This window comes from Camarhynchus parvulus, chromosome 3 (assembly GCF_901933205.1).
Source record: "Camarhynchus parvulus chromosome 3, STF_HiC, whole genome shotgun sequence".
In the NCBI taxonomy this organism is placed as follows: Eukaryota; Metazoa; Chordata; class Aves; order Passeriformes; family Thraupidae; genus Camarhynchus; species Camarhynchus parvulus.
Window position 1 is genome coordinate 78,647,803 of NC_044573.1, and position 16,027 is coordinate 78,663,829.

The 16,027-nt window shown below is 35.9% G+C and overlaps 1 protein-coding gene across 2 annotated transcripts in view; it reads left to right on the forward strand.

Annotated features, from left to right (window-relative positions):
* The window catches only part of KIDINS220 (kinase D interacting substrate 220), a 76,726-nt gene extending 63,772 nt beyond the window's left edge, over positions 1-12,954 (forward strand). The window contains exons 26-29 of one of the 2 annotated variants that reach the window (XM_030946439.1): positions 5,555-5,695; positions 7,476-7,574; positions 8,441-8,689; positions 10,572-12,954. In XM_030946439.1, coding sequence (XP_030802299.1) covers positions 5,555-5,695; positions 7,476-7,574; positions 8,441-8,689; positions 10,572-11,840 — 1,758 coding nt within the window. In that variant the 3' untranslated portion in view covers positions 11,841-12,954. The remainder of the gene's footprint in view (positions 1-5,554; positions 5,696-7,475; positions 7,575-8,440; positions 8,690-10,571) is intronic. The other variant, XM_030946440.1, reaches the window with a different exon arrangement.
* Positions 12,955-16,027: the final 3,073 nt, after the last annotated feature.

The window sequence follows — 16,027 nt, forward strand, 5'->3', positions numbered from 1 at the left end:
AAAACAATTAGATCCCACACAGATTCCAAACTCTGTTTAACTGTACATAACTTTCACTGAGAAACCACATATGTGCAGTGCAATGGAAAAGGTATGCTAAGTTTCTCTCTCCCAAGTAATTTTTTACTTTGTGTGAAGGGATGACTGTGGAGTAATTTTTCCTTTAGAAATGCCATCCTTGTGTTTGATTCCTTATCTCATTATCCTATTCTTTTCCCAGACCTTTGAAACTTGCCAGTGCAAGGAAAATTAAGGACTTGCTCAAAAGTATTAGCATGATGGCTGAGGACTGTGTGCCTCTGTGAGTGTGACAAGGCACACAAGCCTGGAAAAGCAGGATTTAGTCTTGGAGCAAAGTAGTGAATGAGTTCCAGCAGCAGAATTGGAACTGAGTGCCTCTTCTGCTTGCTGCTGAGTGTTTATCTTAATGCACATTTAGGTGCAGCTTCAAACAGCAGTTTAAAAGACTCCTGTAAGTAATCTATTGCCTCTAAGTAAGAAAATACAGGAATTGAAACATTAAAAAGAAATTTCCTTTGAGATAATGATAATGGAAGATTTTGTTAGATCTGTTTTTTAATTTGATTTATACTATTGTGAGTCTCTAATGCAGCATATCAGATCACATACTTTTCTAAGACTTAGCACTATTTAACCTATAGTGTAAATCTAAAACTTGGAATTTTTTTTAAAGTCTCTTGGGAAGTTGACAAGAAGGTTGTTAGTCGGGATATGATATGCAATGTATTTTCAGGGTTTCATCTACTCTAAATCCACTTCTTTTGTCAACTTTATTGAATTTTCCATGAAAGGAAACAATATTATGTTTGCATTATGTGCTACAATTATCTGTAGATGATGGGTACAATAATTTTATCCAGCTATTTAGGTAGCTCTTAATTGATGGGTCGTTGCTGCTGTATAAGTGATCGAACTTATTAAATGGTTTGGTGCACGCAAAGTAATTAAATAAATGAAAAAAAACCTGCACAAAGTAGTTAATGAACACCAAGATGTATAATTGGTTTGGTGATTGAAAACAAGAGGAGCATGTAGAATCAAAATTGTCTTTCATGCTAAACTGGCAAGGAGCCAGAAATGTTGCAACTCCTGTGTAAAATAGAGAATAATCATTGTTTTGAATGTTTGAGTCATAACAGGGCGAAAAAACAGGATTACTCAGGAGTATAATTTTTTTTTTACATAGATCATAATTTCTGCTTATTGCATGAGTTGACAGAGCTGTGTGGAGGCTGTTATGTGATCTAGTTATGGGTCTGCTGTTGTTGTCAGTCTGATGTTGGAGTGACCAAGTTCTGAAATTCCAGACCACCATCATTAGTCTCATAATATCTGTGTAAGTCTAGGTTAGCTAAGTAAAAATTAGGAATATTTTGAGTATAGTCATCCTGTATCAAGCATTTTACTTTAGCCACCTTCCATACTTAGATTCTGTTGCTGATGATAAAACTTGTCTGTCTCAGACCATAGTTTATTGTTCTGTACTGAATGGATCAAAACATAGATGTCAAACTGGTGAGTTGACCAAATGCCGTCTATTTAGTTGTATCAGCATGAAGGTGCATGCAAATTTTAGGTTATCAGCTTGAACCACTAATGAAAATAGTCTTAAGATGCCAGCCTTTGACATCTGTGATGGAGACAAACATGCATTTCTGCTGGTTTTACTGCACCAATGCTTATTTTTGAATAACTGCAAAAACTTCTAGAATGCCTTTTGAAGAGTTTGTAGGTGGATTGCAGTGTTACCAGTCATGGAATTATAACATGGAATGGTTCACAGAATCCCCTTTCATGTTAGAAATCAAACTAGCATTAGCAGTGCTTGTCTGTCATAAACTTGATTTTGTGCTTTAGTTTGCATTGTTAATTTTGACTTCTTAGGAAGTAGCTTGTTCCAATATAATTACTTTGTTTAAATACATTTTTTCATACTACACTGAATATATAATCCATTAAGATGTATTATGTGTGCTTTGAATGAGGACTAATGTGGCTCAGAGCATGTAGTATAGATAAACATAGAGTACTTCTTTAGAAACTGGAAGTACTTTTCAAAAGTTTGAGCATGAATGAAAATGTATGGCATGGGAGTTTTCTTACAGATTTTTCAGTGCTTTTGTGTAGCATTTTTATGCTTTGAATATTTGTGCTTATAAGAAATAACTTTTCTATTCTGTGGGTGGTGCTGGTTTGTTTTTGGGGCTTTTTTGGGCAGGTGGGGGCGAGGGGCGTTGGCAGATTTGATTAGATAGAAGTTTGAAAAGTTATTTGAGGTACATTGGTAGTATAATGGGATCTTGAGATGGCAGGAGAATGTTTCATTAAAAGGAGGATTTTCTGTCAAAAACAATCTAAAACTTTTATGAAAAACAGAATATAGCGAGTGGTTTTTTTACAAATGCAAAACAGAATGGTCTGCTCATGAAAATAGTATTTGTATAGCATATCCTAAATGTATATTTTTAAGACCTATTTTAAAAGTTTCATCACATTATGGAAATAACCTGTGTCTATCCTAACCCTGATTTCCTGTTTACTTCAAAGCATGTTCTCTGTATGTTCAACCTTTGTGATGTCACTTTAAGCTGTTATTTCTTTTAATTCTGTTTTGTCCTTTTCTCAAAGCTGTGTAAGTCTGAGTTAAACAAAAACAGACAGGTACAGCCACTTCCTGTGAATTCTCATTCACTTGTTTCAGAGTCATTCCAGAAGCTATCATACTGGTGCTTCATGCTGGGCTGTCTGTAAACTAATGCTCATTACTAGCCTTGAGGTTTGTTTTGACAAGCTGCTTTTAGCTTTTGCATGGCAAATACTTTTCAGACTAATGTTCTCTAAGCATCTCTTAACAAAACCACTAAGGCTGAAAAATGTGTCAGTTTAAGTACAGTTTTAATTCACTTACATGATGACAATATCCCTAAAGCTATTACATTACTTATTCTTCAGAGAGTGCTTTTCATAAAGAATGATTTGGATTAATGTGCATCTATTTCAAACAGTTCACACTTTAACAAAAATAGTCTAAATATTTCAGCTTTTATGTATCTTTTTTATACACTGAAAGCAAAGTTTCTAAACTAGGTCTTAATGCATGCAGAAAGAATTGCTTGTCCTTGATTGTTAGAAAAATATTTTGATCTGAACGAGTATCTGTTAAATTAGAAGTGTTTAAAACTTTTCTTCACTTATTTCTGGGTATATCATAGATAATGTATTTGATAGATTCTGAGAACAAAGGCAATTGCTAACACATGTTGCTTAGGGACCATTTATTTTAGTGTTGCCCCAAAGTAATTTTGGCTATTACAGTTTCTTTTGTTCTAATTGATAAGCCTTCTTTCAAAAAATAATTAAGATTTGAATTAACTTAGTATCTTGTCTTTGTTGATGTATTATCTAACTCATGCCAATAGTAAATAGTGTGTTTATGAGGCAATAATGGATCACAAGCTGGTATTCTGAAGAAAAACTCACAGTGATGTCTTAAAGAGGAAAATTAAAGATGTATAAAAGAGGTATATGATAAATAGATTATGGGTGAAGCTTCATTCTGTCATTTTCATCATTTTGTTGATTGGCTTATATCCTTGACATGATACAGATTTTAGATGTGCTAAAATCAGACTAAATTAAGACCTAAAATTTGTCGTTTAGATATTGCAGTATCTGAAATGTAGGTGGCATGTTCTCTAAAGGAGTACCAAGCCCTAGTTTAAGTGCTTAGACTGAAGTGGTACTAAAATGTTTAATTTTTCTGCAGTAATTTAGGTAGATTGCCTTCCCAGAAAATGGGATATATCCTTTGTTTGTTTATTATCCAATTGACATGACATTAAAAAAAATCAGGAATGGTTAAAGAAACAAAGATTGGTGCTCCAGTTATTTCCAGGCAAGTGTGTGAGCTGCCAGGCTCAAATTTCCTACAACCCCCAGTAGTGTTCCCAAATGAAGCTGATAGTTACATACTTTAAAGTCCATTTCAAGGACATCTGGTGGAGAACTTTAGGGGAATTACATGTAATATTACCTAAACTTTGAAACTCAGAGTAGCTAGGAGTGTGCCTAGCTCCCCAGATCAGGATATCTTTGATAACAGTAAGTCAGAACTCTTGAGGTAGTAGATAATGGGGTTTTGGATTGCTGCCTTGGAATTACTAGTTGAATAAATTCTTTTTAAATATCCTGGTTTAGATAATTCAGATAACGTTAATAGCATTCTCTGTGATAACTCTTGGTTTTCACAGGGATGGGGATTTAGTAATTTAGTAATTTATCTAGTAATTTATATTAATTCTGAAAGATTAAACATCTTCCAAGTAATTAAATAAAAATGGGAAACAATATTACAACTCCAAAACCAGTCTTCATTGGTGATTTGAGGAATATAATAAAACTTGATTAACTGGATAGTCAAAATGCACTTTTACATCCCAGGGCTTGTGCATGTGATGATGACCTCTGAGGCTTAGAAGCTCTTTTGCATCCTCCCAAAATGAGCTGTTTGGTGCACAGTCTACAATACTGCACCCAAATCTTAATTTTAAGAAAAAAGGGAAGGTGCAACCTCCCTCACAAGTGGACAGCATACAAATATTTTTAACTGATAGAACTGATTCTGATTTTGCTTTTTGAAATTTGCAATCACTAGTGTAACTGCATGGGTTCCCATCCAGGGGGAATGTGATTTTTTTTTTAAAGAACATACTGCTTTAATACACTTCCACTCTCAGTATGCAGATGCATTTCTTTTAGTTTTCCACCCTTTCTTTGAAATTCCCAAAAGTAGCAACATTAACAGGACAACTCTTGTGTTACAGAGCTGAATAATTAAAAATCATATCTACCTGAATCTTGCCCAGATTTGGGATACATGAAGCATCCTCATAGTATCTTGTAGGGCATTTGCAGTGCTGCTGTTTCAGCACTGTGGTACACAGCCCCTTGGCTGATTGTGCATAAATAGAGCTGAAGGAACCTCTGGAAGATAAACATATATTGTTAAAATTATTGTTAAAATTAATCCAAGTAGTTGAGGAGTTGTCTTTGTTTTGAGTGTCTTTGAGTTTTAAGTTATCTTTGTCTGATAATAAACCAGGAGATTTTAAGACAGAAAAATCTAAGTTGTATCTGCATTATTTGAGAAAAAAACCCCAAACATCCCAAAAACAAAGTAACTACTAAAGTTAGGGGAAAACTTGTGAGTGAAACTGCATTGTAAATTGATTAACCTGTGCTTAATATTTCTGATTTTTAATGTTTCTTTACTTAAAATTATGTAAGAGGGTTATTTTGTCACAAAGGCAGGACTCAAGGTGCTGGTTTTTTTTCTCCTATAAATACATATAAGTAATGTTTCCCAATATATAGATATTCTGATAGTAATTAAAAATGCCTGTGCATTCTTATTCTCATATCTTAATTTTAAAATATAGTTGAACACAGCTTGATTTGTGTTAGTGTGTATTGTGAATTTCTGGGTGTACTGAGTACTGGAACAAGTCTTATGTGCACGTTTCCTCACTTACAGGGAGCAGGCACAGGGTCAGCCACGGGAGTATCCCATGTATCTCTGAGCACAATGAGTGTGGAAGCTGTGTGTGAGAAGCTAAAGCAGATAGATGGTCTGGACCAGAGCATGCTACCTCAGTACTCTGCAACTATAAAAAAGGTATCAGTTGAATTTCATTTATGTGTTTAGTTCCTAAACATGGAAGAGGACACAAGAAGAGGAAAATATTTAGTTACCTCTTTTCTTGAAAATGTTTATTAAAAACATCAGATGTTAAAATAACATCCTAAGTTCTGTGCATGACAAGTTTGGAGGACATTTTAATACAAGCATTCATTTTTCAGAGAAAATGCTCTGTTGAAAAGGACAAACACTCAGAACTGTAAATGCTGATGAGACTGGTTATTCTGAAAAAAGAAGCAAGAAAAATGTTTTCAAAATTGCCATATGTAATGAAAAAATAAAAAGGGTTGCAAATGTCTTCTATATCTAGGTAGCAGTATCCCTTACTTTTTTCTCTGTGAAAAATTGGCACATCTCTCCTGTTGCAAATGGGTGGTGAAGATGGTTCTATTTCTTTATGACAGTCCACATCCATTTGCTTCAGAAAAAGATCACTGTATATTTTTCTGTCTCTCCTCTTTTCTGTGATAGATACATTAACACCAAATTGTTTTTTGCTCTTGAACTTTTTTTTTCACAATTCTGTGTGCTCTTTTTTATAAAGAAGGGAAAAATATGAAGGTTGTCATTACTGGATTTGCTGAGGTCTCTTTGTCCTGGAACCTATCATATCTTAATATAGAAGGATTTGATTCAAGGATTAAGAGACAGGTTTTTCATAGGAAGCTTCAGCAAAGTTACTCAAAACAAGAAGTAGGATGCTAGATTGCAGGTCATTAAGTAAAGCTGCAAAAAATTTTAGTTGCTTCCTTTGCTCCAGACTGAAAGAAGGATGTGCTCATCAGTTATCCCTGATGAAATTCCTCTTATTTATATTCTTGCATTGTAAGAATTACAAGGGATATCATGCAAAAAAGAAGGAAGAAAATGTTTCAGCCTGGTCTTTTTCCTAGTTTGAGTAAGACCATCTGCTGGGATATGGGTACAAAACCATTGAGATCCCTCAGTATAAGCAGAGCTCTCAACTTGGGTCCTCCATTTTCTGGCTGCTCTCCTAAGACATAGTTCCTCTTTTACATTCTGTCTATGCACTGATATATGGTATAAAGAGAAATACCTCTTGTTGTTATGTAATGAAAATGGTTCTGTGCTGAATTTGGTGCTTTTGGAAGTTAAGCAGTATATAAACATGCCAAATGTAAGGAATATAGATCTTGTTTAAGCACTTCTGTGTTGACCTCTGATTGATGATGAACATTAGAAAGATGTCTAATCTTCTATCCCTGGAAATTTCTGATGATGGGAGGAATGTAAGCCTGTTTCATGCAGAGAGGGAACTTCATGGGGGCAGTACTTGATCTCAGATGCCTAAAGCCAGGGGTCACGTGCTGCCTGGGACTTCATTGTCTTATTATCTTCAAATGCTTGGGTGTCTGCAGTCCATTTCTGTTCTGAATTGGAGAAATGTAAGCTGATCAGTGTGGCTTATTGTCCCTGAAATTTTCCACCACTTACATGTTATTGCCTTATGTCTGTATATAGGACACTGTCATGTTGCCTTTTTTATACACATTTTTAATGGATTTAATATTTCCATTTTTTTCCATTACACATAGGTATTTCTTGTCCATCAACAATTATCACTAAATATACTTGTATAAAAACATATGGTTTTATATAGAATTGGACTTAATAGTGACTTTGGGAAATTTCACTAGTAGTCTGCATCCAGGTTTACCTCTACCTTTTTAGTCTGTTACTGCTGTGCCATAATTCTTGTATCCATAATTTACATTATTTAATTGTATTCTTTTAGGCAAATATAAATGGCCGTGTCTTGGCTCAGTGCAACATTGATGAACTGAAAAAAGAAATGAATATGAATTTTGGTGACTGGCACCTGTTCAGGAGCATGGTAAGACTTTCTGTTCAGTGTTCAGGTCGTCATAAATTAGTCTTTTTTAATATGAGTCTTTCTTTCTTTCTGATTGCTTCCTTATTGTCATAATCTTTAAGTTTGTAAATATTGTCTTAAAGCATGAATGCATCTGCTATTTTGTTACTTTGTCTTTTTATCTTAAGCACTAATGAGTAACTGTTTGCTTGTGAATTTGCATCTTAATTGATTGTGAACTCTGAAGATTTTTACTCCTTTTTTTGTGGGATCTGTTTTTTCCTGTGTGGGTTCCCTTTTTGGAATTTGCTTATTTTAATGAAATGGTCAGAACTCAACTCTTTTTAAAATCTCTCTCCTACTGTTGAAGTTAGTCTGGGAATTCAAAGTATAGGTAATAATAAGTGCAAGGAATTGGGCAGGCAGGCTGTTACAGTGAGGGTTATGCATCACAGAGAGCTGAGTTTTCTCTTAAGTATTTTTAGACTATTGCCAGTTTTCTTTCTTGAAATAACAGTGTGTCTCTCAGCTGTAAGTCAATCTTGAAAACACCAAGAATTATATGATGAGATTTATTGTTAGGTATGAAGTGTTTGGTTTTGCTTTAAAATTTGTAATTTATCACGTACTAGTTTTACAAGAATTTAAGTATTTTTGTGGCATGTGGGTTCTTTCAAGGGTTTGAGCAGTAATAAGAATAATTTGTAAATACAAAAGAATTAGCAAGTGATTTTTCTACTTCTTTGAGGTCAAAACTGCATATGCAGGTACACATTTACAGCTGTGAATTCCTCATTCCTATTTTTAATGGAATTCTTGTTTATCAATTTTGAGAACTTTTTCTATTTATGCAATTACACTTAAACTGTCTCTCTTTGCATGGTAAGATACTTGAAATGAGAAATGCAGAAAATCAGGCTGCTCAGGAAGATCCTCGTGGAGCAGCGGAGCACGGTACAGCTGCGATTCCTCACAGTGACCTTACTCGCCGTCCTGGCCACAGCACCGAGCTGCCTCACACTGAGCTGACAGGGCTTGCTGGCCAAGCTCCCTACACACTGAACTTCAGCTTTGAAGAACTCAACACAATTGGTCTTGATGAAGCTCCTCCGCGCCACAGTAACTTAAGTTGGCAGGTATTTAATAGACAAATGTATTCTGCTTGCTTACCTGTATGGAAAAGAGGTTTTTTCCAGGCTTGCTGTAGACAAGTCAAGAAATAAGTCCTTAGGATAAGTTCAGATGCTTTCAGTTCTCAGTCTAGGTAAAGCCTAGTCCTGCAGAGATGTAAACTCTAACCATACTCTGAGTTGAAGTCTTTAATTTTTGCCATCTGAAAAGTACTCATCTGTTCCGGTAATCACTCTTCATGACAAACAACCTAAAGCTATCACGCTTTTTTCATCTAGCCTAGGGTGGTGTCTTCCAAGGCTTCTGTATTTTTGTATTATTCAGGCTTTGTGTATTAAACATTTTAGCTGTGTGCTAACCATACATTAGCCCATTCAACAAATGTATTTGTTAGGTTTTTGGAAATAGACAGTGCTCCATGACATCAGAACCTTGTCCTTACAATGCATAACCTGTTCATAAATTCCAGAAGTGACATCCTTCTCCAGCTGTGGTTTCTGCCATAGGCGGCTAGTTTTCTTCTGTATCTTATGAGACCATGTGAAGTGTTGGGTTTTCATTTGTCTATCCTTAAGAAATAAGACTAATCACCACTTAGTTGGTGGCTAAGTAGTGGTTAGAATTAAAAAAAAAAAAAGAAACAGCAAACCCAGTGGCACGAACCCATTTCATCTCTAAAAGTAAATTATAAAATCTTGAAGGTGCAACAAAATAAAAAGACACCCCAAATTCCTAACCGTAGGTGATACTTTCAGTAATTAACATTGTGGAAGTGGGTTTGGGATATATATCCCAGAGGTAGATTTTTATCCCAGATTCTTCTGAGTGTGTGCATGCGTGCCTGTGTTTGTTTGTAGGATACTAATTACCCTTACTGCCCATTTCTATGGAGTATCAATGCATGTTTTTTCTAGACCAAAATGGCATTACAACATTTGATGTATTTGAATAAACAGCGCTTCTGATGCCTATATAATTATCTAAAGTTGAATCAAAGGAATGAGAAAGGTGGTTTGTCCTTAAGAAAACATTAGAATTCACCTGTTAGATTTTTTTAAGTCAACACCGACTTGTATTTCAACTTCTCTGTTGTGGTGAGTTGACCCTGGCTGGATGCCAGGTACCCACCGAAGTTTCTTTATCACTGCCCTCCTCAGCTGGGCAGGGGAGAGGAAATGTAATGGAAAGCTTGTGGAACAAGATAAGGGCAGGGAGAGATCTCTCATCAGGGACCATCACTGGCAAAACGGACTGCACTTGCGGAAATTAGTTTTAATTTGTTACCAATGATGTCGGAGTAGGGTAGTGAGAAATAAAACCAAGTTCTAAAAGCAGACATGAGGGCAAAGAGAGTTATGTTTGTCAGAAGACTGATTTTTCTGAAAACAGATACGGGCAATGGAATTTTGCCAGGATATATTGAAGTATGTATGGTGGAGGTCTTTTAAAGATGTTTTTGAGATTTGTTCAACATTTAGATGAATTCTTGCTCTTTCTAATATAAAATACAAATTTTGTAAATGTATGAAATGTATTAGAAAAGCCCATCTTGACATACAAATCCAATCTTTGTAATTATACACTCAAGAGTTAGTCTCAAATGCACTGGATAAAATGCTTATTTTGTGGAAATTTTTCATTATGGGAACGAAGAATAGGAATATTTTCTCAGTTTAGTTTGTGTGTGTGATTCCATATATATGTTTATAGTAAGCATATTTAATTATAGTGTTTACAATTTCGCTTGCATAATCTTATTTGCAGCAACGAAAAGAGTAATTTAAGTACATATTTAATGCTCTGAGTTATTTCATGTAGGAAGATGGATAAAAGTAAAAATAGATAGTTCATTTAACTGTTACCTTTTTCTCTTCTTTTTTTTTCCAGTCACAAACTCGTAGAACTCCAAGTCTTTCAAGTCTTAACTCTCAAGATTCTAGTATTGAAATATCAAAGCTTACAGACAAAGTGCAGGCAGAGTACAGAGATGCATATAGAGAGTATATTGCTCAAATGTCCCAGTTAGAAGGAGGTGCCAATTCTACCACAGTAAGTGGGAGGTCCTCCCCTCATAGCTCAAGTGCTTTCTACATGGGCCAGAGCACATCAGGGGGCTCCCTGCACTCCAATGCAGAACAGGAAAAAGGAAAAGATGGCGAACAGAAACAGGATGATGGAAGAAAGTCCTTTTTGCTGAAGAGGAATGATGTTGATTACAGTACTTCGGGTGTTTCGACTAATGATGCATCTCCTTTGGATCCTATAACGGAAGAAGATGAAAAATCTGATCAGTCTGGTTCCAAGCTTCTGCCAGGAAAGAAGTCTTTGGAAAGAACAAGTATTTTCCAGGCTGCAGATTTGAAACTTAAGGGAGTTACTCTCCGGTACCAGAAACTTCCCAGTGATGAAGATGAGTCAGGAACTGAAGAATCAGATAATACTCCACTTCTTAAGGAAGGTAAAGATAAGAAAACAGATATCAAAATAGAGAAGCAGCCCAAATCTCCAGAACATGGTTCTGAACCTATCAGAACCTTCATCAAAGCAAAGGAGTATTTGACAGATGCCCTTCTGGATAAGAAAGATTCATCTGACTCTGGTGTAAGATCCAATGAAAGTTCTCCAAATCATTCCCTCCACAATGAAGGAGCAGATGATTCACAGCTTGAAAAGGCCAATCTCATTGAGCTTGAAGATGACAGTCACAGTGCAAAAAGAGGAATTCCGCACAGCCTTAGTGGCCTTCAAGATCCAGCTGTGGTTCGCATGTCTATTTGCTCAGAAGATAAGAAAAGCCCTTCTGAAAGCAGCCTGATAGCAAGTAGCCCTGAAGAGAGCTGGCCAGCCTGCCAGAAAGTCTATAATTTAAACAGAACCCCTAGTACAGTCACCTTAAATAACAACAGTGCTCCAAGCAATCGAGCTAATCAAAATTTTGAAGAAATCCAAGGTGTCAGAGATCCATCTCAAATTATCCTGCACCCTGGCTCAGGTTCGAATCCAACTGCAGTTCAGAATGAGAACCTGAAGACGGCTGCTCACAAGCGAGGCCAGCGTTCAAGTTATACCAGGCTTTCAAAAGATTCGTCAGAGCTCCACACCGTTGCAGCCTCAGAGGGAGCTGGGTTTGGAGAAGAGAGAGAGAGTATCCTGTGAAAAGCAGCCAGGTTGAAAAGAGTATGCTCATGAATTGTAGCTTGGAATTCTTTGTCAGTCTGTGGTTACATTAATCTCTGTAGTTCAAGCTTTCAATATTGTAAAAGAAAGCCTAGATTATTTTCAGTCATTTTCTCTGAAATGAGGAGTAATTTTTACCAGAAGCAAACTACTTCAGACCTTCCCCGCATATAAAAGCAGTAGATGTCAGCACGGAAAATCAGTTCTTTGTTAAAACACTGTGCAAAGGTTTGGTCAGGGGCAGATTTTACAGAAATATGGTTTAATTATGAAAAGTACAATGTGATTTTGCTTTTCTCTTGGGATATGTATTACTTATCCCATCTAAACATTCCGTTAATTCTCCATATTAGCAAGTAAAGTTAATGCTGTCTATCCTTGCCATTTGATGTTCAAGATGCCAAAACATAGAATAACACAATCTTACCAAACTTTGCATTAATTTATGAATTAATGTATGCAACATAAATTACCTATGTTGAAATTTGAGTGTTAAGGTACTTGTTTGGCTATACGTATACTTTTGCTCTTTGTATGTTCAGTAGTTACTGTTGAATTTGTGAACTTTGGGTAGAGTGGTGATAAGGTTTGTAAGGACTGTTGTCTTGATGTGTCACTGGAATTGGCGGTTATTTATAAGGTAATACCTTATCATTGACTTAGTGGATCCATTATTTATTATAGCTACACAGTTTGCAGTCACTGAATAGATGGTCTCCGTAGATGCAACCACCAGATTAAAATACAGTAAGGATAAAGTAGAATATGATATGTGAATTTATGAAGCATTTGTGGCTGTGTGTGGTTTTTCTTTGGTACAGTGTTTATCATTTGGTTATGGAAAAAAAATAAGCAGTGTTTGCCATTTTAAAACTAATGCATACCTTTTGGAATCTTGTCAAAGCTCTTCTCCAACATCTTTATTTCTGAAGTACAGTGTTTGAACATTTTTTTTATCATCTAAGTAATGTACCTGAATGATGTTATAGCAAATACTTGTACTGTCCAGTGAAATCTGCATGGTTTTGAGGAAGAATTGTTCAAGCTAGAGTCTGCTAATAGAAAGAAAATAAAAAATAAATTGGCATGTTGGGCTTGTGTCCAAATTTCTTTTTATTTGCAGTACTTTGTTTCTTCATTTGATAAAAATGTTAAATCCGTGTTGTTGTGGGTTAAAGTACTTCACAGATTCAATTCTTTAACATGCATTAAAACATACTTTTTAATATAATGCTAAATAAGTATAGAAATACATTTGATAAATGAAACTGCCAAAGCAGACATTTCTAAATTGAGTGCTGTGAGCTGCAGAGAAGTGGACACCTCCCACTAGTCCAGAGCAGTATTCCTGCTGTTTTGGCAGTCACATGTGCTGGTAACTCTGCACAGCTCTGCTTGTATCCCAGTGCATCGCCAACCAGATGCTTCCCAAGGGACCTTGTGGTCTTGGCCTTTGTTTTCCAAATCAAGAGGATGCATTTCTATGCCAGAGTCAACAGAAGTCTTTCTGCATTTATGTAGGTTCTCTATTTTTTCAGTCTGTGGATGTCTTATACTTAAAGGACTGGAGATGTGATCTGTCCATTTCTGGATTTGGTTGAATTAAAATTTACTCAGTGTTACAGAAGTACTGGAGACTTGTGTGCACTATTAGAGTAATGGTTCAGCCAAAAAGCCTCCCAAAACAAAATATGCAGCTCCCAAAGCCTGTGTAGCTTCATAATACTTTGCCAAATCTTTGGAAACAGTTTTTTGGGTTGGGTTCTTTGTCTTAAAAATTAGAGTACATTACTCTGCTCTCAGGCATTTTTGGGATGTGAAAGCTTTTGACAGAAAGATACTTAAAATTGTTTTGTAAGAGAAGACAAGTGTAGCCTTCTTCATTTAGGCATATAGTATTGACAAAAGATACAAATTATTTGGAATAATTTTATCTTAATTCCTCTAAATAGATGAATGACAATTTGTTGTATGGTTTTGAGGTATTTTTCTTCCTGAAAGTTTTATCCCTCAAGTCTTCATAAAATACCAACATTGGGATGAAAGAGGTGGTTGAGTGGAAAACTTTTCAGTGTTTCTGTCCTGTGTTCACTAATACCAGTGGAGTTGCTTACCATCACTAGGAAGCAATAGTTAAAGAAACTGTCTGTGTAAGATGGCACAGGGCTTAATGCAATTCTCCCTTTGGGTGTGTTGATCCATGCCACACATGGGATGTGGTACCTAAAGTCATGAAACTGTGGTTCCATCCATTTTCATGGACTGCTTTATCTGCGTTATGTAGTAATGCAGGCTGTAGTTTATATCATCAAATGTGTTCATGGACTTAATTATTTAATGCCTTCCTAGCAAAGTTCCTAGAATTGGGAAATATTAATACTTTATGGCCAGTTTAAGAACAGCATGCCATAAAAGCTGGCTTTTAACAGGACAATAAATATAACTGACTCTCAGAATCTTCTTGCATAAAAATAACTAGACAGAGTGAATTTTTCTTCTAAGTTTTTTTTATACAGGTGTTCATAAGCTAACAGAAGAAACTGGTAGTATGATAAAGGGAGAGAAGAGAAAACAAAGAAGTGGAATACTTAATACAACAGAGTAGTAAGTGTCCTTTAGTACATAACAGAAATATGTTAGTTACTGTTTAATGTTTTTTCACATGTAGAATATAATGGAGTAACATTTGCAAGAATTAAAAATACACTGCAGTTTCCTAGCTGAAACTTGTTTTTTTTTCTCTACCGCAGTTTCTATGGCTACTTGCTTGCATAGTTGCACAATTTTTCGAGTTAAGAAACCATAAACAATTTCCAGTGTTGAAATATTTAATGGTAGCTCTGTGACTTGTGGGGATCATAGAACCCAAGAGTTCCGTGGAAAATGGAAGTGAATGAAAAGTATAAAACAATAAGACAACTGCAAACTTATTTCTGGTACTCACTGCTTTCCAGAACTCTTGTAATGATAGTTTATGTATCCACTGTAATTTTGGATGGCTGAATGTAGAGGAACTTGAAACCATGACTACTTTGTCTAACTGAATCTTAAGAGCGCAGTTTGGCTTGTCCTCATGTTATGATGCCTGGATAGGATTGCATGGTAGGGTGAAAATAAACCACTTTTGGAAGGAAAAATTGGATGCAAGTAACATTCCAGGTTTTATATGAGACTCTTGTGGCTATTTGCCAGCCTTTTCCAGGATTGCAGTTTCTGAGGAAGTGAGAGAGGGAAGTTCTTACATTTCACTTGTAAAACTTGTGACAAAATGATGGTCTGGTAAAATTCTTGGAGATCTGGAAAAAAGTTTCCAGTTTGTGCCTGTCCTGGTCATTCTGGGATATCTGGTCACCCTGTGTGACTTTGCCCACAGAGCAGAATAGGTATGGGATGTTGGTAAGTTTTCAGACCCTAGCTTTCTTAACTTTTCTTTTCAAATACTGTTACATTTTTTGGTTTCTTCCCCCCCCTTTTTTTTTTTTTTTATGTAATCTTTGGGAAATTTTCCTGAGACACATTTAGCATGAGTTTATACAAAATGCTGAAAGTCAGTAGTTTCTCTTGTGGTCTGGGGCTCAACTGTTCACTTCTGTCAACAGAGTCCACAAAGTGTCTTTTTCACATGTGCAGCTCTCATGGGAAGCTTTCTGGACCTTGCTGTAAGAATATGGGAAGTTCTCTGTACAGCCACAGGATAACACAAGCAGAGGAGCCACAGTTCAGCATGTTGCACCCTGTGGCCTTGATCATTTTGATCAGCTTTATCATCTGTAACAGGTTTGTTTAAGTTTCTAAACGCATTACTAAGAAATTGCCAAAGAAAAATAATACCTGAATATTTGAGATCTTGTAAAAGAAAGCTACAATAGTGGTGAAATAGAAGTGTTCATACCAGTTAGTGAATTTTCAGACACACGAGGGAAAAATATTGTAGTAATTGGTGAGATAAAGACTAATTTGGGGATTTTGGTCCTTGCTGTGCTGTATAGGAGTTGTAGTGAGGAGGACTTAGAGCAAAAGTCCAACTTCAGTTAAGCGGAGACTGGAAAGACTGTGCTAAACTTACATGCTGTTTTCTGGCAGCCTTTGTGCATCATATTTTCTAGATTTCAGTTTTATTTCTTAAGGCCCATTTTATTAGATTAAGGGCAGGGTGGGCAAAAATT